This window comes from Manis javanica, chromosome 15, assembly GCF_040802235.1.
Source record: "Manis javanica isolate MJ-LG chromosome 15, MJ_LKY, whole genome shotgun sequence".
NCBI lineage: Eukaryota > Metazoa > Chordata > Mammalia > Pholidota > Manidae > Manis > Manis javanica.
The window spans coordinates 85,615,851-85,639,940 of record NC_133170.1 but is presented as its reverse complement, the minus strand read 5'-3'; the positions used below and the strand labels follow the sequence as shown (position 1 = coordinate 85,639,940).

Genomic DNA, 24,090 nt, shown 5'->3' with positions numbered 1-24,090 from the left:
ATCGATTATCACCAACACGCCACTGTGGTGTGCGGCGCTCACAGTCGGGACGGCTGTGTGGGGGAGACATGGAGACCCTGTACTTTCTTTCCAGTTTGGCTCTAAACCTAAAACTACTAAAAAAAAATATAGTCTATTAAAATACATGTATATAAGGAGGCCGGGACATCAGTTTCAGACCTTTCTGCAGCTTAGCAAACATTTGTTCTAAAACTGATTTTTTGGTTGCCTGAAGGTGATAGGCTTCAGTTGATAGAATACCTTGAAATAAATTGTTTTCAAACAGAGTATTCCTGTCTCAGTTACAGGTTTGTGAACTGTTGTTACATTCATTTTAATCTCTTCCCTTTCCCTCCAGGACAACCCTCCATATGATAAGGGGGCCTTCAGAATCGAAATCAACTTCCCAGCAGAGTACCCATTCAAACCACCGAAGATCACATTCAAAACAAAGATCTATCACCCAAACATCGATGAAAAGGGGCAGGTCTGTCTGCCAGTCATTAGTGCTGAAAACTGGAAGCCTGCAACCAAAACCGACCAAGGTAGGGCATGTTCCTTGTGTCTTCCTTGGGTGGTGCAGTTCGGGCCGGTGCTGTGGCGCAGGGGCTCCGTGGGCCCTGCTGATGCCGCACTGCCCAGAGTCTAGCAGAGCCGACCTGACCAGCTCCAGTGCACGCGGAAGCGCTGCCGAGGGCCCGCCCGTCCTTGTGGGCAGGACGCTTGTTAAACTGTGGGCCTGCACAGGTATTTGGGGAGGCCTGCCTGTGCTTACGGCCCAGAGAGGGCATCACATAGACAGACTGGCCCAGCATTTGCTGACTGTGATGGGGGTGGGCACTGCCCCTGGAAGTTTTCATGAAAGGCTGTAGAGCTGCCTTGAGTGGGGAAGGAGGAAGTGGTGTTTAAGGTGGCCTCACACAGCAGTCAGCAGGTGAACTCAGACTTGGAGGAGGATGGGGGCCTGGAAAGGGCCTTCCAGGCTTAAAGAGGGCCGAAAGCCAAAACTGTCTGGGCAGCAGAATGCCAGTGGCCCAGAGTGAGTGGTGAGGACAGCACGGTCAGATGCAGGGCTGCGTGCCGAGATGAAAGTACGGCGTTGGCTTTAGCAGTCCTGGAACTCTGCAACTGGATGTGGCTGTTTGTGTCCACAATTCCAGTGAGTCAGTGTAAACATACACATGCTTGTTTTTTTCTGGGAAAAGTACTTGCTTCAGTATTGTGGTTGTCCCCTGGAAGTAACCAGATTTTGTTAATGAACTGTGTCTTTATTTCTTACTTCCAGCACTTTCTTTTGAAGATCTAATCTCATATTTCTGGTGGCTTTCTTGTGAATGACTACCCAAACCACTGTACAGTCTTTAGATTAAGACAGTGGATGAGGCTGGAATTGCGAGGCTGCAGATGGCTTTGATGTGGTCATTTTTCAGTTGAGCCTCTCAAAAATGGAGTTGAGAGCCTTTCACATGAGTGTTTTGAGCCTCACTCATCTGAAGCAGTCACTGTGGAAGGCGGCCCTCGGACTCCCTGGAGGAGTACAGAAGAGTGGGTGCTGAACGTCCAGTCAGAGTAGAAAGGTCTCCAGTGGACTTGGCATTTTGTCATGTATGAGCTGAGGTTTATAAAAGCCTGGCACAGTTGTTCTTAAGTGACTTATCTTTTTCTATGTAAATTCCTAGCTATTTTCCTAGCTAAAAACCTGTCGCTGTATTTGTTCAAGAATGCCTCCTCAGCCCCTCATGTAGATCCCAGAGCCTTTGCTGAGGTAAATCCCAGGCCTCAGACTGCTGGGCCGCAAAGAATTACACATTCTCCTCCCCATACCTGAGAACTGGGCTGGGAAACAAGGGCTGAAGAGGCTTGCAGGACAGAAAGCCTCAGGGCTAGGTGCAAAGCAAAAGTGAGCTGATACTTTATCCCAAGAGTTGGATAACCTAAAAAAGGCTTTTTATTCTTTTTGTACTTGCTGACTTGTTTGTTTTTGGTGCAGGGTGCTGTTCTTTGTGCAATGGCAGGCAGATTGTGATTTGGGGCAGTTAGGGTTTCCTTCTAGAAAATCATTCTGTAACTTCTTCCCTGTGTGGCCTTGACCTCATCTGTACATCAGAAATGTCCCTAGAACTTGATGTCACCGGCCCATGTTTCTATTACCTATTGCTGGTTTTTTAAAGTATCATTGATATACCTATTATTGTTTTACAAATCACCTCAAGACTTTAGTGGCTTAAAGTAACAACAACAGTTTATCATTTCTCATTCTGCAGGTTAGCTGGACTGAGCCAGGTAGTTCTATAGCTTGTTGTTCCTGAGACCACTCATGGTTCAATATCTATATATATAATTCAGCACATTCATGGCAACTTTATAGTACATGACTACTGCAAACAGTGAGAATCACCTGTATATGGAATGTCCAGAATAGGTAAATCTATAGAGACAGAAAGTAGATAAGTGTCTTTCAGGGTCTGGGGGGAGAGGGAATAGGAAGTGACTACTAATGAGACTGGGTGTTCTTTTGGGCTTGAAAATGATGATGATGAAAATGTTTTGGAGTTAAGTAGTAGTAATGTCACACAATTTGTGAATATACTAAAACTGATTGAATTGTATACTTCTAAATGTTTATTTTTTGGTATGTGAATTATATTAATTTTTTTTGTTATCATTAATCTACAATTACATGAAGAACATTATGTTTACTAGAGTCCCCCCTTCACCAAGTCCCCCCAACAAACCCCATTACAGTCACTGTCCATCAGCATAGTAAGATGTTGTAGAATCACTACTTGTCTTCTTTGGATTGCACAGCCCTCCCCATGCCCCCCACCCCCGACATTATACATGCTAATCGTAATGCCCCCTTTCTTTTTCCCCACCCTTATCCCTCCCTTCCCTCCCATCCTCCCCAGTCCCTTTGAATTATATTAATTTTTATTTAGAAAGTAAAGAAGCATTAAAACTTGAGCAAAAATAGCATGAGAAAAGTCAGGAAATAAGGCAAACTATATCAAATAGAAAGCTGGCAGGAGTTGGCAATAATACCAAAGGAAAGAATGTGAGGACAAAGTTTGGTTCCACAGTGTGTCTGGCTGTGGTAGGTTATCTTGCAGCAGAGCAAGGGCTTAGTTTGGTGGTTGACTGTGGTTTGCTATAGAAAATAGCAACAAAGCCGGCATAATACTGGTTCTCTATATACCGAACAACATAGCAACGAAAATATATGGAGAGGAAAACAGTTTATAAATGGAATGTTTCAGTCCCCCCATATACTATTTTCTTACAGCAAATCAAGTAGATAAAATCTAGAAATAGGACCAAGAAGTGAACAGGTTAAGATGAATTGACTTACATTTTAAAGCGCATTCTCTGGAAGGCTACTTCATCGCACACCTTCACGGCTGGAGGGGAGATGTCGTTCACATGTGAGACGAGAGATCCTTGGATCTCTGTGGAAAGGGGGAAGTTTACAGATACTGTTTACATTCTCCAAGACAAAGAAACTGTAAGAATACAATGAGGAGATTTTGTAGCCTTTATTCTGTGATCATACACAGTGAGAATAGGATGTAAAATTCGGTAATGTTTTTAAGCCCCTACATTTTGGAGGGGAAAAAGTGCTTCTGAGGAGCATTTGGATCAAGGAAGAAACCAGGAAACGAGGGCTGGACCATTTGTAGACTGTAATGAGTGTGCTGCCCTGTGTGTGAAGAAGGGTGGCTGAGAGCACAGTTGCAGTGTGAAAAGTAGTCTTCACTGTCAGTGTTCATGCTACCAGACTGGCTCAGCTTGGCTGAAGTTCATTCTTAGCTGAGGAGTCAGACATGCACCCAGAGGTGCAGAGAAAGAAGTGCTCATCAGAACTACTAAATAAGCTGGAAATATTTAGACTTAATCAAATAAGTCAAACTAAGTTCTGAGAAAATAATTAAATAGCAGGCTTGCTAGTATCTTTTGAAAAACAAGTCTTAATAACTATGAACGGTTTTATACTATATATTAGGTATTAAGATGATCATAGAAGCAGAGAGCCCAGGTACCCATAACAGAGGGTGAGCAGGAAAATTTGAAGACTCATCAGGGTCCCCCACAAAGCACCCAGCCAGCTGAGAGCCCCGATGAGGTTCCTGAAATGCGAATGAAGCAGTAGTTGTGTTACAGAACCATTTGTATACAATGATGGGTAAAAGATCGGAAGCCACCTTTAATGCTGTAAGTTAAATGTGGTTCAGGTTTCCAGTTTGAAGTCAAGAACGACAAAGGAAAATGGGACAGGCCCACACCTGGGCATGGGGCAGAGCTTCTTGGAGTGTCCTAAAACAGAATGGCCAGGGAGCAGTGTTTCAGAGAAGCTGAAAAAGGTGCCCTTTGCACGAGAGTTTTATCCCAGTGTGGCCACCCCCTCTGGCTAGACCCAAGGGAGTCTTAGGCGCTTATTTGATGTTTGATGATGCGCGCCTTCTGTCTATGGCGATTGAAAAGTGATTTTCCATTTGAGTTACTAACATTTACAATTTACAATTAACCCTTGAACAATGCAGGAATTAGAGGTGCTGACCCCCCTGTGCAAAGATCCACATTTTTTTTTTTGAGAGGGCATCTCTCATATTTACTGATAAAATAGTTGTTAACAACAATAAAATTCTGTATAGGGGACTCAATGCACAATCATTAATCAACCCCAAGCCTAATTCTCAACAGTCTCCAATCTTCTGAAGCATAATGAACAAGTTCTTACATGGTGAACAAGTTCTTACATAGTGAATAAGTTCTTACATGGTGAACAGTACAAGGGCATTCATCACAGAAACTTTCAGTTTTGATCACGCATCATGAACTATAAACAATCAAGTCAGATATGATTATTTGTTTGATTTTTATACTTGATTTATATGTGAATCCCACATTTCTCCCTTATTATTATTATTACTAGTTTTTAATAAAATGCTAAAGTGGTAGGTAGATGCAAGATAAAGGTAGAAAACATAATTTAGTGCTGTAAGAGGGCTAATGTAGATGATCAGGTGTGTGCCTATAGACTAAGTATTAATCCAAGCTAGACAAGGGAAGGATCCACATTTTTGTCTCCAAAAAAGTAACTACTAAATAGCCTACTATTGTGACCAGTCGATCAACATATATTTTTTGTATTACATGTACTGTATACTGTATCCTTACAATAAAGCTACAGAAAATGTTTTTTCAAATTGTCCCATCTCAAAAAAAAGTCCCATATATTGAAAAAACTCCAAAAAATCCATGTGTAAGTGGAACAAACTCATTATTCAAGGGTCAACTGAACAATATCTTTTTTTAACTGTTTATATTAAAAAGTGAGGTGATTTAGAGAAATACATAATACTTATTTAGGCTATATGTTGATGTAGGGCAAATAGTGAAAATACCAATGGTTCAAGTTGGGGAAATAGAAACAAACAAAAGAGCTTTATCATCATTTCTGCTCAGTTAGGCAAGAATAAAGTATCTTAACAAAGAGACAAAAAAATGCCTGTTTCCTCGTAGAGATACCACAGGTGTGTAAAGGGTGGTGGTAATGCTGTCTCGCGGATGGTATGGAGGGTGAATCAGAAAACTGCCCTGGCCTGCAGTCTTCCAGGTCTTTCAGCCCAGCATGTGGCACCCCTCTTTGCCTGTACCCTGCTGCCTCACCTGTGCCTGCCATGGTCACAGGAACCCTGATCGGCCCCATCCTGCCCAGTAGCATTAACACTTAGAGGTGGGGCAGGAGATCTTTGGACTCCTGGCCAGGAGTACCCCCTCCCTCAGCGTGGTACTGTTGACCGTTTGTCTTTGTGCCTGACTTCACCAGAATTAGCATTTTAATCCATGCTTTGTAATGCTGGGTCAGAAACCATGGCCCCCAGTAAAGGAGTCGGTGGCATCGGGATTCCAGAGGAAAAATGCCTTTTTGCTAGGAATGTGGCCATGGGAAGGAACGCAACATTCTTGGGGTGTGGGTGCTGATGGGGGCCAGGGGTGAGGGGAAGTGTGTGTATGGGAAGGCTCAGCAGCTGCATGTACCCCACTTCTGAGGACACCTGGGGCTCCTGGACCTTTTATGCTCCCCCTTGACCTCCCTTCCACGCCCCCCATTGCCTTGTCATTCCATCACAGGACTAGCCTTCCAGCACATTTAAGATTTAATGAACTTCAGGGGAGCATTGTGGAACCCACCTGAAGCCGTCAGTGTGGTTTGTGTCTCTGGAATTGACAAAGGTTATCAACTTCTCAGCAGTTAGATGGGGTGGTCAAGTGAACCGTTCTCAGCTGTTCAGAAACTCCTAGGGGTCTTCTGGGGTGGGCTCATTGTGCATTACGTGGTGCAGGCCTGTGTGCACCCTCCATTCTCATGCCCAGTCAGTGTGCCTTTTTTTGAAACTGCCCTGTATTGAGCATGGTGCAGGGACACTCACCCATTCCCTCCCCTGGAGAGCCCTCATCTGCACGAGTGTGGGGTTGCAGGAGGGGTGTCATACTAGGCCTGAGATCTCCAGAGCTCGGGAGATGGATGGGGGTGACTGGGGCTGGGCATCTCCAGGGTGTCTGTTCAGGAAGGTTCCTTGAGGGGGAGGAACAGTCGCCCCTATAGTGTCAGCTCTTTGGTGCTTCCTAATTACAGAGGGAAGATGGGTTGAGTGCTGGCGGTTAAACTTCTGCAATGGGAGGCTGCTTTGTCTCAAAAGCAGAAAGATATGAGTCATTTGTGGTTGGCCGCGTTTCTTGCCGTGCCCTCTCTGTTCTAACCTGCGATGGGTTGTCCTTTTCTTGGCAGTAATCCAGTCCCTCATAGCACTGGTGAACGACCCCCAGCCCGAGCACCCACTTCGGGCTGACCTAGCTGAAGAATACTCTAAGGACCGTAAAAAATTCTGTAAGAATGCTGAAGAGTTTACAAAGAAATATGGGGAAAAGCGACCTGTGGACTAAAATCTGCCGCAATCAATTCCAGCCAGTGTGAGCAGAGGCCCCAAGCAGTGCGTTCAGACCCCCGCAAAGCAGGACTCTGTGGAAAATTGACATGTGCCGCCTGGCGTTTGCTTGTGGCAGTTACTAACTTTCTACAGTTTTCTTAATCAAAAGTGGTCTAGGTAACCTGTAAAGAAAGGATTAAAAATTTAAGATGTTCTAGTTCTGCTTTCTTTGTTTTAAAAATCACTGCTTCAATCTACTTTAAAAGAATGGTGTTTCTTTTCTTGTCCAAATTTTATCCAAAACCTCCAAATTTACATTTAGCCCTTAAAGTAAAAAAAAAAAAAAAAAGTTGTGGTTCCCTTGCCTCCCCTGCCTGGCAGCTCCCCCTTGCCCACTTTGTTTACTTTCCACTCCTTCACTTCCAGACCCGGGCAATGGAGAAGAGACCGTTCTGGCGTTTCTGGTGGTTTCTCTGCTCCCGTGTCGCACTGCCCGTCATGGGAGTCGGTTCAAATTCTCCTGACCCCAATTTATAACATCCTTTAAAAAAGTTTTAAAAACAAACCATATATCCTTCACCCTCCCCTGCCAAAAAAAGCTGTGGAAAGGGAGGCCCAGCTCTTAAGTAAATCTGGCCAGTGTTACCGCAGTGTTAAGCGGGCAAACCCTGACTTGTTTGTGATGAACTCCAGCCTGGCCCGGCCCGCTTGGGGAAACCCTGCAGTGTCAGGTCTGTGCCCCCGCGCCCCGGGGAGGGCATGCCAGCCAGAGGACCCTATGCACCTGTGTGAGGAATTTCTTTCCAGAGAGGCTCCAGAGGCCAAAGGTTGGCCCTCCTCCCTGCAGCCGTGTTAGAAGATGTGCTGGCCATTGCAGACCACGCTAACGCCAGAATGTCCATTTGAATTTCTACGCTCACCTGTCTCTGAGCTCCATCCGATCGTGCCGCGGAGCTCGCTTCAGCTCCTGGGTGCAGCGGCCCCACCACAGCCTGCCCCCCGCACAGTTTGACCCTTTGAGGGGTTGGAATTGGCAGGACTCAGCAGTAGCCAGCACCGGCCTGGGGTCGTGGTGCCTTGCTGGCCCGCCCCTTCCTTCGGAGCAGCCAGCCAGCCCAGGAACAAGTCGGCCTCCCTCCCTCTGGACTCACAGCCTTTGCAGAGTCAAGCTCCACATGAAGCTCACTCAGTGATATCCTTTACATGTGTTTTATATTGTTTTGACTGCCTTTTTTTGTAGTAATAAAAATTGACCTTAGAATTTATCATCAGATGAACTTGTAAGGATTTGAATGTTAATGTCTTTTCAAAGCAGGTGGGACTGTCCCTGGAATAGTAGAGTACGTGTCACTGACACCCAGAAGCAGCCAATGGTCCAAACGCCATGTGTCACCAACTGCATCTGCCGCTGGCAGCTTCTCTTGGTTCTCATGGGGGACTAGATCCTGTGGAGATGACAACTTAAAGATACTCTTTCTGTTTTCATTTTAGCTCTCTAACTCGAGACCTTTCCAAGGCTTACGGACCTGTAAGACAGCTTGGTTGTACCTGTACAGGAGTGGTGGGTGGGTTAGGCAGCACCGCGGCAGTTAGCGGTCCAAGCGTGTGGTCCCGCGGTGTGTCCGTGAACTGCGCTTCTGTAGCCCTAGTACGCAAGGCCAGGCTCTGGGGACTCTGTGTGCCCGGGGTGACAGAGTGCTGGCCTGGTGTTTCCCCACTGTCTCTTCCTTAGCAGAGAGGTGATGTGGGACTTTATTTCACTCACATGCAGATTTGTAATAAAATGCCAAATTGTGTCAGAAGCTATCCAGATAAGCTACTATTTGTTCTTGCTGCTTCTCTGAATCCAGAAATATTGCCATTCTTGGACACTGTCCCATTGCTTTGAATTTCTACCAGTGTAGCTCTGCCCTCCTGTCACCCCCTCACTACCCTGCTCACCACAGGACACCTTTGTCAAAGCCGGCAGCCCTTCAGGGACTCTCGGCCCTGGCACTGCACCCTGTGGTTGCCTTCAGAGAGCAAGACAGCGGGTGGCCCCCCCCCCAGGCCCGGGCAGCTTGCTCCATCTGGCTGAGCAGCAGCCGAGTTCTTCCTGGTGTTCGCCAAGGCCCTGGGCTGGCTTTCCACGACCACAGCTGGGCCCTGGGGGAAGGGGAAGAGGGAGAGCTGTCCAGCAGCCCACTCAGGAACTCGCCCCCATCAGGTTTCTCCAGGTGTGACGGGGCCTCCTTCCTCCTCACCCTCCCTTCATGGCGGCAAATAGGCTTTCCAAGATGCTGCGATCCTGTTCTGCTGCCCTTAATAAAAATGCTCTCCAACGCTGTCTGGTCGTGTGGGTTTCTTCCTTATCAGGGGTGGGTGGGGTCGGGCCTGGGCTCCTGGGAGCGGGGGAGGGCGGCTAGGACCCAGGCCCTTGGGCCTCTGGTCTCCGGTAGCTTCTGCGTGCTCCTCTTCCCCATGCCCAGCTCTCCAGAAGAGGCGCAAAGACGTGTCCCAGCCTTCCCTGAGGGGAGCAGAAAAGGCTGGAGAGATCAGTCCATAGGGGCATGTAGAGGGACCCTTGCATGTCTGGGGAGGGGCCTGGAGGGGACAGCAGCTTCTGTATTCGCATCACTTTAATCCACCTGTCCGCCCCAAGCAAGTGACAGCCACACTTGGCAGAGGAGCAGACTGGCCCTGAAAGGGTGCTGTCTTGATCAAGGTCGTGGAACTAATGAGGGCGGGGCTTGGCCATTTCCTTGAATGGTTCAGCTAGAAAGCTGCCTCCAAGTCCACACGAAGGCAGCTGTAGTGCTGACTCAGTATGAGGACCAGCGGGGGCCGGACACTTGGTTTCAGTCAGCCGGGTGCCCTGCCTGGAAGTTGACAACAGCTGAGACCAAGCTGGCCCTGTCAGCCATGTCTGCAGGTGTCCAGGAGGGAACCCTTCTGGGCTTCCATTTTAACCAAGAAGAAAGGAGCTGGTCCTTTCCTGTGATCACCAGTAGACTGTTCTGCTGTGGCCTAGCACCTTATCCTTTATGGAATCTCAAGACCCCACAGGCACCATTGTCCCTATTTTTAGTCTGGCTAAAGAGCCTGTTGCATTCTACCATGTGGGGCCCTTTGAGCCCAGACAGTGGTTCCCCCCTCCAAAGCCAGAGGCTGCAGACCTCATCCTTCTGGCCTCTGGAGCCACCGTTTCCTTGCCTTCCTCACTCCTGTGCCCACTGCAGCTTGGTTCTGTCACAGTCCAGCCCCCTGAGGCTCCTCTGGCAAGGGCCCAGGACATCCTCATGGCCAAGTCCACAGGTTGGCAGCCCCTCAGCCCTGCTCTCACTTTCTTCATTTGGCAGCACCTCTGCCCCAGTGTACAGGCAGCCACCTGACCATTGAAGGCAAAGCCAGAGCTGGTCTTAGTTCTTCCTGCCCCCTCGCCCTACTTCCCTCATGCAGCCAGGGGAATGACATCAACCCAGGAAGGAGCAGAGCTGAAGGTGGAACTTGGTAAATGAAGTGTCATTTGGGCCTCAGAGGATCAGAGTGGAGAGGTCTACCCAGTATGCAGAGGCCACACCTGAGGCCCACAGAGAAAGTCACTTCCTCTGGAGAGCAGTCCCTAACTGTCCTGGCTGGGTTAGGAATCCCCTTTGGCCCCACAGTTTGCTCTGCCATTGCAGCCTGTATCCACCTACTATTTGTATGTGTCCGACTGACCTTGCAGGCTGGGCTGTGTCCTAGCACCCAGCCCTGGCCTGGCACAGAGCACCCCCTCTGTATGTGACCAATGGGTGGATAGCAGCAGACCCCTTGCCTAAGCCAGAATACAACAGGTATAGTGTAAGAACTCCCTGCATCTCTTCAGTGGGCACCAGCGACCAGCCTCACATTGGGCCCTGTGCTGCCTGTGGCCTTCTGCCTTCTTACCATCTACCCTCCACATACAAGGTGGGCCTTGGTCTGCTGATCATCCCCAGGGCTGGTCTGGGCCCTGATCCCTCTCTCCCTCCCTGGGAGACAGTAGCCACTCAGCTGCAGCTAGCATCCGTGCAGACCCCCAGTCCTCTGCTGTCTGCCCACACCTCATGCCTGAGCCTCAGGGACACAGCCAGCTGCCACTTCCTCTCAAAACAGCAGAACCCAACTTGAGATTCAGATTAAAGATGGAGGCATGAGAGGTGAGATAAGAGGCCTCCCAAAACCACATATAGTATGAAAATATGATTAATACAATTAATCCTAAAAGAGCAGCAGGAAAGAAGGCTGCGCCAGACTGCATACCCCTAGAGAAAAGAAGACACCTCATGGAACAGGGTAACATACCAAAGCTGTCAGCCGGCGGGACCCAAGCCCTCCCCTCACCCCAACTCACCAGCGGGAGGAAGAGAAACAGAGTGGGGAGGGGGTAGAGGCCTGGGACTGCTGAATACCTAGCCCTGAAGATCTGCTCTGGGAGCACAAACCTACATTGCATGGTGCTCCGGTGATTGGTGGGTTTGGAAAGCTAAGACAGGTGGAATACCTGGAGAGACTGAGATTGCAGCCACTTGTGGAAAACAGGGATCCATATCTGGCTGCTCTGGGACAAAAGAAAGGTGGGCAGTCTGAGAGACTTCCTAACAGCAAGAGGGCTGCTAAAGGGGCAAGGATTGCACGGAGCTTACTGCTCAGGAGAAAGGTAGACAAAATTGTCTGGGCTCACTCAGCCCAGCAGGTTGAGAACTTTCAGAAACTTCAGGCGCTCCATCCCACTGGTGGCTATGCAGCTCCAAAGCCCCCCACCGTGATACGCAGCCAGCCCGCACCTGGCTCACAAACCACCAACCCCTGCCCTGGCATCAGGCCAGCCAGAGGGAAGCCCTGCCTACCGCAGCTTCAATTGCAAAGCATAGAGGCTTACACCTGTGTTTTGGCCCACTGGTTCTGGCAGTGGAGACAGGAATTGCAGCCAGAAAGCAGGAAATAGCTCTTTCTTCCCCCAGGCACCAGCACTGCTCACTTGCGAACCCAACATCGCTCCAGGGGCTAAGCAGTTCCAGAGAGTAAAGCTTCTGGGCACTAGAGGGCGACACATACAAATATGAAACAGCAAAGGAACCTAGTTTAAACGAAAATCCCACAAACACCAGAAAAAGGGTGAAATGAAACTGAACTCATCAATCTTCCTGAAAGATTTCAAAATGAAAATATAAACATCCTCATGGAGGTACAGAAAAATATTCAAGAACTCAGGAATGAATTTAGGATGGATACCCAATCATTGTGGAATAAAATGGAGGGTTTTAAAAGCAGATTAGATATGGTGGAGAAGACGCTAAGTGAAATAGAATTTAGAGAAGAGGAATACAAAGAAGCTGAGGCACAGAGAGAAAAAAGGACCTCTCGGAATTAAAGAATATTGAGAGAACTGTGTGATCAATCCAACTGGAACAGTATTTGTATTATAGGGATACCAGAAGAAGAAGAGAGAAAAAGGGATAGAGAGTATCTGAGGAGGTAATTGCTGAAAACTTCCCCAGTCTGGGGAAGGAGATAGCCTCTCAGGCCATGGAGATCCACAGATCTCCAACAAAAGGGACCCAAGAAAGACAACACCAAGACATAATAATTAAAATGGCAAAGATCAAGGATGAGGACAGACTATTAAAAGCAGCCAGAGAGAGAAAAAAGATCACAGACTAAGGAAAACCCATGAGGCTCTCATCAGATTTCTCAGCCAAAACCATACAGGCCAGAAGTGGGTGGCATGATATATATATATATATATTTTTTTTTCATTCTTCAAATATTTTTATCAGAAGGCCATGCAAAGCCTTCATTTATTGTATTTCAAATCACTGTACATTTACTTTTGTGAAAACATTGCCTGCATTTTCTAGTACAAAAAAAACCTAAAAATTGTTTCAGGAATGTAGAGAAATATCCAACTTAAATAGCAAAAAAGTGCACCATAATTACTGCTGCACTGTAGTCGTTTCTGCATTTCCCATATTTCTTAACTATCTTATCTGGTAATACACAATATAAAGAGCAATTACGAAAAACAGACATTTATGTATACCTCTAAAGTCTTATTGAGAATATCCTGTTGGCATTGATTGGATGACCAATCATAGGCGCAGCTGCAGTAGCACGATAGGCATATGCCTGTTGGTTCACACCATTGTGCGTATTTGGAACATTACTTCCATATTGCTGAGTGCTATCATAACCATTCTGGTAAGTGCCTGTTGGGTTACCAGTCCTAAAACTGGTCTGTTTACCAGCAGACACAAAATTACTTCCAAAGCTCCCATTTATGTAATCTGCAGCACTGTAAACGACCATTCTGAGTTTTTAACCCAAAATCCCTCTTTAGCAATCTAGAGTAACCCCTGTCATAATTTTCCCTGTCTCTAAAGGTATTAAATCCACCCCTTTTGCCCACAGCATATCCCAGTGACCATCCTTCAGTGGCATGATATATTTAATGCCATGAAGCAGAAGACTCTTGAACCAAGAATACTCTGCTCGGTAAGATTTTCATTTAAATTTGAAGGAGGGATTAAACAGTTCCCAGATAAGCAAAAGCTAAGAGAATTTACCTCCCACAAACTGTCTCTACAGTGTATCTTGGAGGGACTAGAACTGCTATAGATGGAAGTGTTCCCAAGGCTAAATAGCTGTCACTAGGGGAAATAAAACCACAGTAGAGAAAGTAGAACAATTAATTACTAAGCAGATGCAAAGTCCAATCAACTAACCCCAAAGTCCTTCAAGGGAGACAAAGAGTACAGAATATGACACCTAATATATAAAGAATGGAGGAGGAAGAAAAAGGAGGAGAAATAAAAGAACCTTTAGATTGTATTTGTAATAGCATATTAAGTGAGTTAAATTAAGACTATTAGATAGTAAGAGAATTACCTTTGAACCTTTGGTAACCACAAATCTAAAGCCTGCAATGGCAATAAGTACATACCTATTGATAATCACCGTAAATGTAAATGGTCTGAATGCACCAATCAAAAGATATGAGTCACTGAATGGATAAAAAAACAAGACCCATCTATATGCTGCCTACAAGAGACTCCCTTCCCAAAGACATACACAGACTGAAAGTAAAGGGATGGAAAATGATATTTCTTGCAACTAATAGGGAGAAAAAAGCAGGAGTTGCTGTACTTATATGAGACAAAATAGACTTCAAAACAAAGAAAGTAACGAGATAAAGAAGGACTTACATAATGATAAAGGGGTCAGTCCAATAAGAGGATATAACTATTATAAATATCTGTGCACCCAACACAGGAGCACCTACATATGTGAAACAAATACTAAGAGAATTAAAGGGGGAAATAGAATGCGATGTATTCATTTTAGGAGACTTCAACACACCACTCACTCCAAAGGACAGATGAACCAGACAGAAAATAAGTAAGGAGACAGAGGAAAAAAAAAAAAAGTAAGGAGACAGAGGCACTAAACAATGTATTAGAACAGATGGACCTAATGGACATCTACAGAACACTCCATCCAAAAGCAACAGGATATACATTCTTTTCAAGTGCACACGTAACATTTTCAAGAATAGATCATATACTAGGCCACAAAAAAGAGCCCCCGTAAATAAAAAAAGACTGAAATTGTACCAACCAGCTTCTCAGACCACAAAGGTATGAAACTTGAAATAAATTACACAAAGAAAAGGAAAAATCCCACAAACATATGGAGGCTTAAAACATGCTCCTAAATAATCAATGGATCAATGATCAAATAAAAACAGATCAAGCAATATATGGAGACAAATGACAGTAATTCAACACCACAAAATCTGTGGGATGCAGCAAAGACCATGCTAAGAGGGAAGTATATTGCAATACAGACCTACCTCAGGAAAGAACAATCCCATATGAACAGTCTAAACTCATAATAATGAAACTAGAAAAAGAAGAACAAATGAGGCCCAAAGTCAGTAGATGGATGGGCCATGATAAAGGTTAGAACATAAATACATAAAATCAAGAAGAAGAAAACTAGAATCAATGAAAGCAGGGGCTGGTTCTTTGAGAAAATAAACAAAATAGATAAACCCCTAGTCAGAATTACCAAGAAAAAAAGAAAGTCTACACTCATAAACAGAATCAGAAATGAGAAAGGAAAAATCACTACAGATACCACAGAAATACAAAGAATTATGAGAATACTATGGAAAATTATATGCTAACAAGCTGGAAAACCTAGAAAAAATGGACAACTTTCTATAAAAATACAACCTTCCAAGGCTGACCCAGGAAGAAACAGAAAATCTGAACAGAGCAATTACCAGCAAGGAAATTGAATTGGTAATCCAAATCCTACCTAAGAACAAAACCCCTGGACCAGATGGTTTCACTGCTGAATTTTATCAAACATTTAGTGAACACCTAATACCCACTCTTCTGAAAGTTTTCCAAAAAGTAGAAGAGGAGGGCATACTCCCAAACTCTTTCTACAAGGACAGCATCGCTCTAATAACAAAACCAGGCAAAGACACCACAATAAAAGAAAATTACAGACCAATATTCCTGATGAAAATAGATGCAAAAACACTCAACAAAATATTAGGAAGCCGAATTCAAAAATACATCAAAAAGATCATCCATCATGATCCCAGTAAGATTCATTCCAGCTATGCAAGGATGGTACATTTGAAGATCTATCAACATCATCCACCACATCAACAAAGAGGACAAAAACAACATAATCATCTCCATAGCTGCTGAAAACTCATTCGATAAAATTCAACATCCATTGATAAAAACTCTCAACAAAATGGGTATAAAGGGCAAGTTCCTCAACATAATAAGGGCTATATGTGACAAACCCAGAGCCAACATCATACTTAACAGTGAGAAGCTGAAAGCTTTTCCTTTAAGATTGGGAACAGGACAAGGATGTCCACTCTCCCCACTTTTATTCAATATAGTTCTGAAGGTCCTGGCCACGGCAATCAGACAACACAAAGAAATAAAAGGCATCCAGATTGGCAAGGAAGAAGTCAAACTGTCCCTTTTTGCAGATGACATGATATTGTACATAAAAAACCCTAAAGAATCCACTCAAAACTACTAGATCTAATACCTGAATTCAGCAAAGTTGCAGGATACAAAATTAATATACAGAAATCTGTTGCATTTCTTTACTCTAATGATGAACTAGCAGAAAGAGAAATCAGGAAAACAATTCCATTCACAATTGCACCAAAAAGAATAAAATACCTAGGAATAAACCTAATCAAGGAAGTGAAAGCCTATACTCTGAAAACTACAAGACACTCATGAGAGAAATTAAAGAAGATACCAATAAATGGATACACATTCCATGCTCATGGATAGGAAGAATTAATATTGTCGAAATGGCCATCCTGCCTAAAACAATCTACAGATGCAATACAATCCCTATCAAAATACCAACAGCATTCTTCAACGAATTAGAGCAAATAGTTCTAAAATTCATATGGAACCACAGAAGACCCCAAATAGCCAAAGCACTCGTGAGAAAGAAGAATAAAGTGGGGTGGATTATGTTCCCCAACTTCAGGCTCTACTACAAAGTCACTGTAATCAAGACAATTTGGTACTGGCACAAGAACAGAGCCACAGACCAGTGGAATGGACTAGAGAGCCCAGATATAAACCCAAGCATATATGGTCAATTAATATATAATAAAGGAGCCATGGACATACAGTGGGGAAATGACAGCCTCTTCAACAGCTGGTGTTGGCAAAACTGGACAGCTACATGCAAGAGAATGAAACTGGATTATTGTCTAACTCCATACACAAAAGTAAACTTAAAATGGATAAAAGACCTGAATGTAAGTCATGAAACCATAAAACTCTTAGAAGAAAACATAGGTAAAAACCTCTTGTATATAAACATGAACAACTTTTTCCTGAGCACATCTCCTCAGGCAAGGGAAACAAAATAAAAAATGAACAAATGGGACTACGTCAAGCTAAAAAGCTTCTGTATGGCGAAGGACACCATCAGCAGAACAAAAAGGCATCCTACAGTATGAGAGAATATATTTGTAAATGACATCCGACAAGGGGTTAACTTCCAAAATATACAAAGAACTCACATGCCTCAACACCCAAAAAGCAAGTAGTCCTATTACAAAATGGGCAAAGGATATGAACAGACTGTTCTCCAATGAAGAAATTCAGATGGCCAACAGGCACATGAAAAGATGCTCCACATCGCTAGTCATCAGGGAAATGCAAAGTAAAACCACAATGAGGTATCACCTCACACCAGTTAGGATGGCCAACATAGAAAAGACTAGGAACAACAAATGCTGGTGAGGATACAGAGAAAGGGGAACCCTCCTACACTGCTGGTGGGAATGTAAACTAGTTCAGCCATTGTGGAAAGCAATGTGGAGGTTCCTCCAAACACTAAAAATAGAAATAGCATTTGACCCAGGAATTCCACTCCTAGAAATTGACCCAAAGAAAACAACTCAGATTCAAAAAGACATACACACCCCTATGTTTATCACAGCACTATTTACAATAGCCAAGATATGGAAGCAGCCCAAGTGTCCATCAACAGATGAATGGATAAAGAAGATGAGGTACATATATATACACAATGAAATACTACTCAGCCATAAGAAAGAAAGAAATCGTACCATTTGCAACAACATGGATGGAGGTAAAGGGTATTATGCTCAGTGAAATAAGTCAGGCAGAGAAAGACAAATACCAAATGATTTCCCTCATTTGTGGAGTATAACAATGAAGCAAAACTGAAGGAACAAAATAGCAGCAGACTCAGACTCCAAGAAGGGACTAGCAGTTATGAAAGGGGAGGGGTGTGGGGGTGTGGAGAGGGAGAGAGAAGGGGATTGAGGGATGTTATGATTGGCACACATGGTGTGGGGGGTCATGGGGAAGACAGTGTAGCAGAGCAGGCAAATAGTGACTGTGGCATCTTACTACACTGATGGACAGTGACTACAATGGGGTGTGGGGGGGACTCGATAATATGGGTGAATGTAGTAACCACATTGTTTTTCATGTGAAACCTTCCTAAGAGTGTATATCAATAAGACCTTAGTAATAAAAAAAAAAACAGCAGAACCCCCCCAAGGGAGGTGCCTCAGTGCCTTGAGGCGGCTGCTACCCGCCCCAGCCTGCAGCCTGCCAGGAGCGTGGCTGGACCCCAGTGGGCTGAGGCGAGGAGGCGAGGGCCAGGCAGTCACAGGACCCAGACTGGATGACTGCAGTTCACAGCCACAGATGAAAGGCAGGAGGAAAAGGCTTATGGCTAGAAGAGTCATGGTCAAGGTAAGATTAGGATGGGAGATGCAGCCAGAAAAGGGGTGCTGAAGCCTCAGTCACGGGGCTGGAGGTAGGGGCAGGTGGAGGCAGCAAAGGAGACCAAGACCCCATGGTCACTCCTGTGGGAAGCTGTGGAGCCTCCATGGTGCCTGAGGGCAGGAGAGCTCTTTGGCACTGGATTCCACAGCTTCACAGGGCATGGCAAATAAATGTCAACAGGTAGCTTCAAAGCCCTGCTTGGCCACCCCCACCTCTAGGTCTGTAAAATGGGGGCACTGGTGCCTGCACGTAGGATTTATTATCTGAGATAAATGAGATGAGAAGGATCGTTCATCTGCTTCTCCAATACTCCAGGGCAGGGCAGGACTGTGCCCCTGAGAACTCCCTGCCCCGTTCCCCATCTGTTCTTGTATCTGCTTGATGCAAGCCACAGGAACCGCAGTCAGAGCACGTCCAAGCATCACTAGGCCCTGGGGCAGTCCCATTTCCACAGAAGGCTGTCCTTCCTCAAAAAGTTTAAATGAGCTCCTACAAGCTTGAAAGACCTCCTTAGATCTGTCCCCTAGGATGGCAAAGGACTGCCTACTTAGAACAGGTGACTTCTTTTAAATAAAAATTGGGATCACAATATACTTTCCCTAAAGCGGCCCAGTGAGAAATTCTTCCAGTGACCCTCCCCTACAATAAGGAGGAAAACAGTCATGAACAAAGCCAGACTATGGGGCATATTTTACATAGCTTTTCTGGAATAATGACCTGGTTTGGGCCCCAAAGGAGTTGCTTTTGTACCTTGTGTCTGTGAAGGTTTTCTGGGCACAGTTTATAAATCACCCAACTTTATAATACACGTATGTTATATTTTATTAATACAGTCATCTTTCTTCACTACACCTCAAGGAAGATGACTACATAGCAATACGAAGGGCACCAAATGCTTGGCTGGCCCTAGGCCCAGATGTCACAGGCTGGTCCACCTGTACCCAACAGAGGTTCCCAAAGCTCTGGCTGCCACTGAGCCGTGAGGACCTGAGCACAGTGCCTGCCCAGGGAAGTCACAGAACCCCCTCCGGGTCTGGTTCCAGGCTGTCCCAGGGCAAGACCATGGCCTCCTTTCTGCACACTAAGGGACAGACATTAACACTTGGTCGTCAGGGGCACAGTGGAGAGGGCTCCACGAAGGTCTCAGGAGGGGCTTCACCAGGGATCCCCTCTCCGGGTCTCTTGTAGTCTAGCTCTCGGAGGGTGCAGAGTTGCACACCGTCCTGAGCAAGCCGGGCCCGCAGTGTGGGCGCGGTGAGGACCCGAAGCTCATGCAGCCGTTCCCAAGAGCAGGAAAAGGCGTCTGGGCCCTCTCCGCAGCCCCCATCGGGAGGCACGCTGGGGTAGCCGGGGTGAGCCATCAGCTCGGCTGTCAGGGCATAGTCTGTGGGTATACCTTCCAGGGCCCGTGCTAGCGCCCCTGACACGTGGTGAGCTGACATGTGCCGGCCACAGGTGCTCAGGCCCACGAAGGCATCCGTCCACCTGTGTACGCCAGGGCATCAGTGGCAGGGACTAGCAGGACTGCAAAGGGCAGAGCTATGCTGGGGGTGGGGATGATGCCAGTCCGTGCTTGACCCCCTCTGACGTTGAGAAATGGACACAGCTGACCCATTGGTACCTGGGCTGGGCAGAGGGCAAGCAGTGGGGGAGCCTCACCGTAGTCCGTGGTGGGAGAAGAGGCCCACGGCGGCCTGGGCGTCGCGCTCCACGGAGCTGGCAAAGGCGCGCGCAGGGGCCTCCAGCCACACGCAGCCGCCCACCCCTCTCTCCATAGGCAGGCGTGTGAAGCGCACCCTGTAGGCCTGCAACGCCTCTGCGAACACCTGGCATACACCTGAGGGCGGGGTGGAGTCAGGGAGGAGCACGTTCCCCGCCTCCAGCCTGCGGCCACACCCCCTTGTCCCCGCCCCGCCTGGGAGCCCCGCTCCCCAACCTGGGAGCACGTGTACATGCTGGTGCCCGTCCACGTGCGTGGGGTCCCTGCCCAGTAATTCCCGGAAGCGGCTCAGCTGGGACTCCAGCTCTTCCCGCACCTGGAGGGAGAGGACGATAGGCCCCTTTAAAGTCCGGGAGCAGCTACCGAGCAGGACCCCCTCCAAGTGTCTCCGTGTTTGAACTAGGGAAGCATCAAGCGCCTGATCCTGCCCTTAGTGGCTTCACGGTACCCTCCGGGCAGAGCCTTGGGGGTCATCGCGAGCATCTTTCTGCAGCCGCACCTCCGCACCTGGGGCAAGGCCACGTCTCCGGCCGCCACCGCCTCCCGGAATCCCATCTTGCCGAGGAAGAAGCCTTCGGGGCTGAGCAGAGACGAGGGGCCGTGGCGGGCCGGGCCCACCGGTCGGCCCTCGGACAAGTTGGCGTGGAGGCCCGTGGGGATTTGGTGCCTGCGGACAGAGCGCGAAAGGCAGCACGAGCGGCCTCGGGGCGGCGGCGGCGCCCAAGCCCGCCTGGGTCCTGCAGGGGCCGCCGCTCACCTGCGCTTGGGGCTGCCGCTCACCTGCGGGCCAGCTCCGCCGCGCTCTCTGCGGCCGCGCCGTTGACCAGCAGGGACACGCTGGTCACGGCCCCCGCCAGGAAGGCCTCCACGATGCCCTCATCGCGCCGCGGGCAGTAGCCAAAGTCGTCCGCAGTGACCACCAGCCGCACACGCGGACGAGCCATGGACGCCTGCGCGAGATGCCCGCGACCCGAGGGAGGACCGGACAGTCGAGGCCCCGCCCCGGACGCAGCCCGAGGCCCCGCCCCGACGCGTACGCCCCGATGCGGCTGCTCTCCGCCTTTGTCCTCGCCACCTGTCGGTCTCCGTGCGGTCCTGCAAAGACCGCCCCGCTCCGCTGCCCGGCCCCCCAGTGTGCGCCGCCCTAGCCAGACCATGGCTCAATTTATTGAGACGCAGAAGCCTCAAGTGACTGCAAAACTTATATTTAATATGAAAAATACAGAAAAAAAAAATCTCTCAATCCTTGCCAAAGAAACTTCTGCAAACTTCCTGGGTAGTGTTCTTCCGGTATTTTCTCTAAGCAAATAAACACACCTAATTCCTCTTTTCTACCAGCCCAAAGTTTTTGTGTTGCTTTGAGAAGAGCGAAATCACACCATTTTATCCCACTCTTGCAATGTTTCATTTTTTTGATAGTGACTATGACTTTTTCATGTTTTTATTAACTATATTTCTTCTTTTTAAAATTGCCTATTTGTCTTTTGCTGATTTTTCTAAGAGTTTTTTTTCTTAATAAAAGCTCTTACCAATAAGAAAATGAAAGAAAACATATATACCAATGGCTTCATCTGAGAAAGCATTTACTCCTGTTTCCATCTCTTGAGCTCTGTGCCAGGTTACACTTTTACATTCAGAATGTCTTTTCTCTATGTCCAGACATCTTTTATCAACGACTACAAATAGTTACCATGGTTACAGCCATAATCTTCATTGTGATGTGGCTGTTTTGATTTTCCCAACGAAAAGTGTGGTATTTGTATCCAGCCTATGAGATTTGTAATGTCATTCCTGTTTTACAGATGAGGAAACTGAGGCTCAGAGAGGAGTAGTGTCTTGCCTGAAGTGACCCTGCCAGGGATAGTGGAGCTTGGACTGGCTTCCTAAGCTCTGGGCCTGAATCAGGGCCTACATTGGTCCTCTAGGCCCTGGCTGCCCTATAGGTCAGAAGCAGAGAGGGCAGAGGCCAGCTTGAAAATAGTAATACACACCTCATGGAGTGCTGTGGGGTGGTAGAAGGACTGGACGCTTCACGGAGCCCTTCACCGAGCTCTTGGCGTAAGGATTGTTGTATTGTTGTGATTATTGAGTTAGACCTTATCTAGCCATCATTCTCCACTGGGAAGCTGATTCCCCAGAGGCCCTGAGGGTCTGCAGATGGGAAGGAGGAAATTGACATTTATTGAGCACCCATTGGTTCTAGAAATATTAGAACTCAGGGGAGAGTGCCTCAGTTCCTCTACCCAAGGAGCACCACCTGGTAGACGACAACAACATGATACGGCAGTGTCTCGGACACGGGCAGGCTTGCAGTGCATCTGTTGGAGGTAGGGGGCCTTTTGGGAAGGCTGTTTCGAGAAGAGTCCTGGGAAGCGGACTGCATTAGGAGGGGTTTACTGGGCAGAGAAAGGAAGGAAGGAGAGGGGCTGAAGATATGCAGGGCTCTTAAGGGGTGCCAGGTGTATGAAAATCTGATTTAATCTCTATACTCCCATATGGAAAGATGCTCAATCCATTTAGAGGAAAAGCAGATGATCAGAGTGTATGAGTCACAGAAGCAGCAAACAGCAGAGCTGGGAACTGAAGCCGGCACGCTCCACTGCACTCAGGGAGACCACAGGGGGGAGAGGGCTCAAGGCAGATCCTGGGGTTGTCCACAGTGGGCAAGGGGAGCACCCCAGCAAGGAGCAGAGAGCAGGAGGCCCAGGACAACGCTGCGACCAGAGAGGAGCCGGGGGAAGCGCTTGTGCCACCAGGGGAGGTCGTGGCTTTGTCCCTTAGGCTTCTCTCGGGGCAGGATGGCGGATCCGAGCCTCAGCCTCCGGGCTTCCCCTGGCGGGGCGGAACGAGTCAGCCGTGGTCCCTTGCTCCCGAGCTCCAACCGCGAATATGGGTTGGGGCAAAGCCCGGCTAAGAGGGAGGAGCCAATATAGGCCCTGCCCCATCCATTGAGTCGGTAGTTGGAAGGCGGGGCATCTCGTTGCGAGCCAATCAGGACGCTGCATGCAAATAAATGAACGATGGGCCGCCGAGGGGCACCCAAGCGCAGAGGCGCGGTCTGCAGCAGGTGCCGGGCACAGTGACTGGTGCCTGCGCGAGGCGCGAGACTCTGGTGAGCGAGTCAGCTCTGGCCAGGGGCAGACTCCAGGGCACCGCGGTCTGGGAGGCGGAAGGGTGGGAGGGCCAGAGAGGGTCTGAGACAGGATGTGGACGTCCTCAGGGACCCCACTGCCCACGACTCTGACACAGACGGCGCACAGACTCGCAGGAGCTGAGGAGAGGAGGGGCTGGACCAGTAAAGAACGTGGGTGCAGGGACTGAGGGACCCGCGGCCCTCGGGGCTGCTGATGCAGTGGCTGATGGACGGAGGGGGGATCGGACCCATGGAGAACTGGGGGACCCTCATGCCATATCCCTGCTTGGCGCAGAGAGGAATCCGTGGCTGAACTGCGGAACAGGAGAGTGAGGAGGCAGGCGGCAGGCCAAGCCACCCGTGACCAGCGGCCGCCACCCCTCGGGGTACTGGGCAGACGATGAGGTGGGGTCACACGGTGTCCATGGCCCGGGTAAGTATCCCACAGGGCCCTCAGTCTGAGGTCCCCAACATGTTCCCCACCTGCTCCAGCGCCCAACGGCAGCCGCCCGACTCACTTTCTACTGACCGCCTCTCTAGGCCTCTTAGTGGCATCCTTATCACCTTGACAGTGCCCCTGACACCCTGCTGGGTTATAGTCACCCTCAACTTCATTGCCCGTGTCCCGACCTCCAGTGGCCTGGAGGGTCTTGGTGGACTGGGACCCCAGAGCAGGGAGCATGGAGTCCACTCAGGGCCTAGGGCTCAAGCTGTGGAAGTGGACATGGGGTGCTCAGGGCTCAGGAACACAGGGGGTCTGTGTCAGTCCAGCGGTGAGACAGGGCTGACATTCTCTACAGAGAGATGAGACACTTCTGTGGGACACAGGGCTTTTGTGACTGCCCACTCATGTCCTGTGTGAGGCCAGAAGTGGGCTTCCAGGCTCCCTGGCCACGTCTTGTATATGTGAAATGCACACATCAGGGAAGAATCAGGGTACCCCAAATAGATACCCACTCTGCAGAAGAGGAACCAGAC

General features: G+C 48.0%; 2 protein-coding genes across 6 annotated transcripts in view; one reads left to right on the top strand and one right to left on the bottom strand.

Moving 5' to 3' along the window:
• UBE2L3 (ubiquitin conjugating enzyme E2 L3) overlaps positions 1-8,194 on the top strand; it is a 52,368-nt gene extending 44,174 nt beyond the window's left edge. For 3 of the 4 annotated variants that reach the window (XM_073223577.1, XM_036993261.2, XM_036993260.2), the window contains 2 exons: positions 359-545; positions 6,791-7,146. In XM_073223577.1, coding sequence (XP_073079678.1) covers positions 359-545; positions 6,791-6,945 — 342 coding nt within the window. In that variant the 3' untranslated portion in view covers positions 6,946-7,146. Of the gene's footprint in view, positions 1-358; positions 546-6,790; positions 7,147-7,355 lie in introns of those variants that run through there. The other variant, XM_073223578.1, reaches the window with a different exon arrangement.
• An 853-nt stretch (positions 8,195-9,047) lies between these two features.
• Positions 9,048-21,115, bottom strand: YDJC (YdjC chitooligosaccharide deacetylase homolog). 2 transcript variants are annotated; one of them, XM_073223576.1, is made up of 5 exons: positions 20,760-21,115; positions 20,487-20,646; positions 20,196-20,295; positions 19,919-20,096; positions 9,048-9,435 (listed from the first exon to the last, which is right to left on the bottom strand). In XM_073223576.1, exons 1-5 carry the CDS (start codon positions 20,921-20,923, stop codon positions 9,231-9,233), a joined length of 807 nt encoding a protein of 268 aa, XP_073079677.1. In that variant the 5' UTR covers positions 20,924-21,115; the 3' UTR covers positions 9,048-9,230. The 2 variants fall into 2 exon arrangements, with proteins under 2 accessions (XP_073079677.1, XP_073079676.1); XM_073223575.1 differs by lacking the exon at positions 9,048-9,435 and adding an exon at positions 18,968-19,744 and having other exon boundaries at positions 20,760-21,089.
• Positions 21,116-24,090: the final 2,975 nt, after the last annotated feature.

Bases quoted from the DNA above. Each gene is read 5' to 3' on its own strand.
- YDJC (XM_073223575.1), bottom strand. From the start codon at position 20,923: ATGGCTCGTCCGCGTGTGCGGCTGGTGGTCACTGCGGACGACTTTGGC. The intron at 20,296-20,486 runs GTGCGGAGGTGC...CTCTCCCTCCAG, and splicing joins GAGACGTGGCCTTGCCCCAG to GTGCGGGAAGAGCTGGAGTC. The intron at 19,745-19,918 runs GTGAGGCTCCCC...TGGCGTACACAG, and splicing joins TTCTCCCACCACGGACTACG to GTGGACGGATGCCTTCGTGG.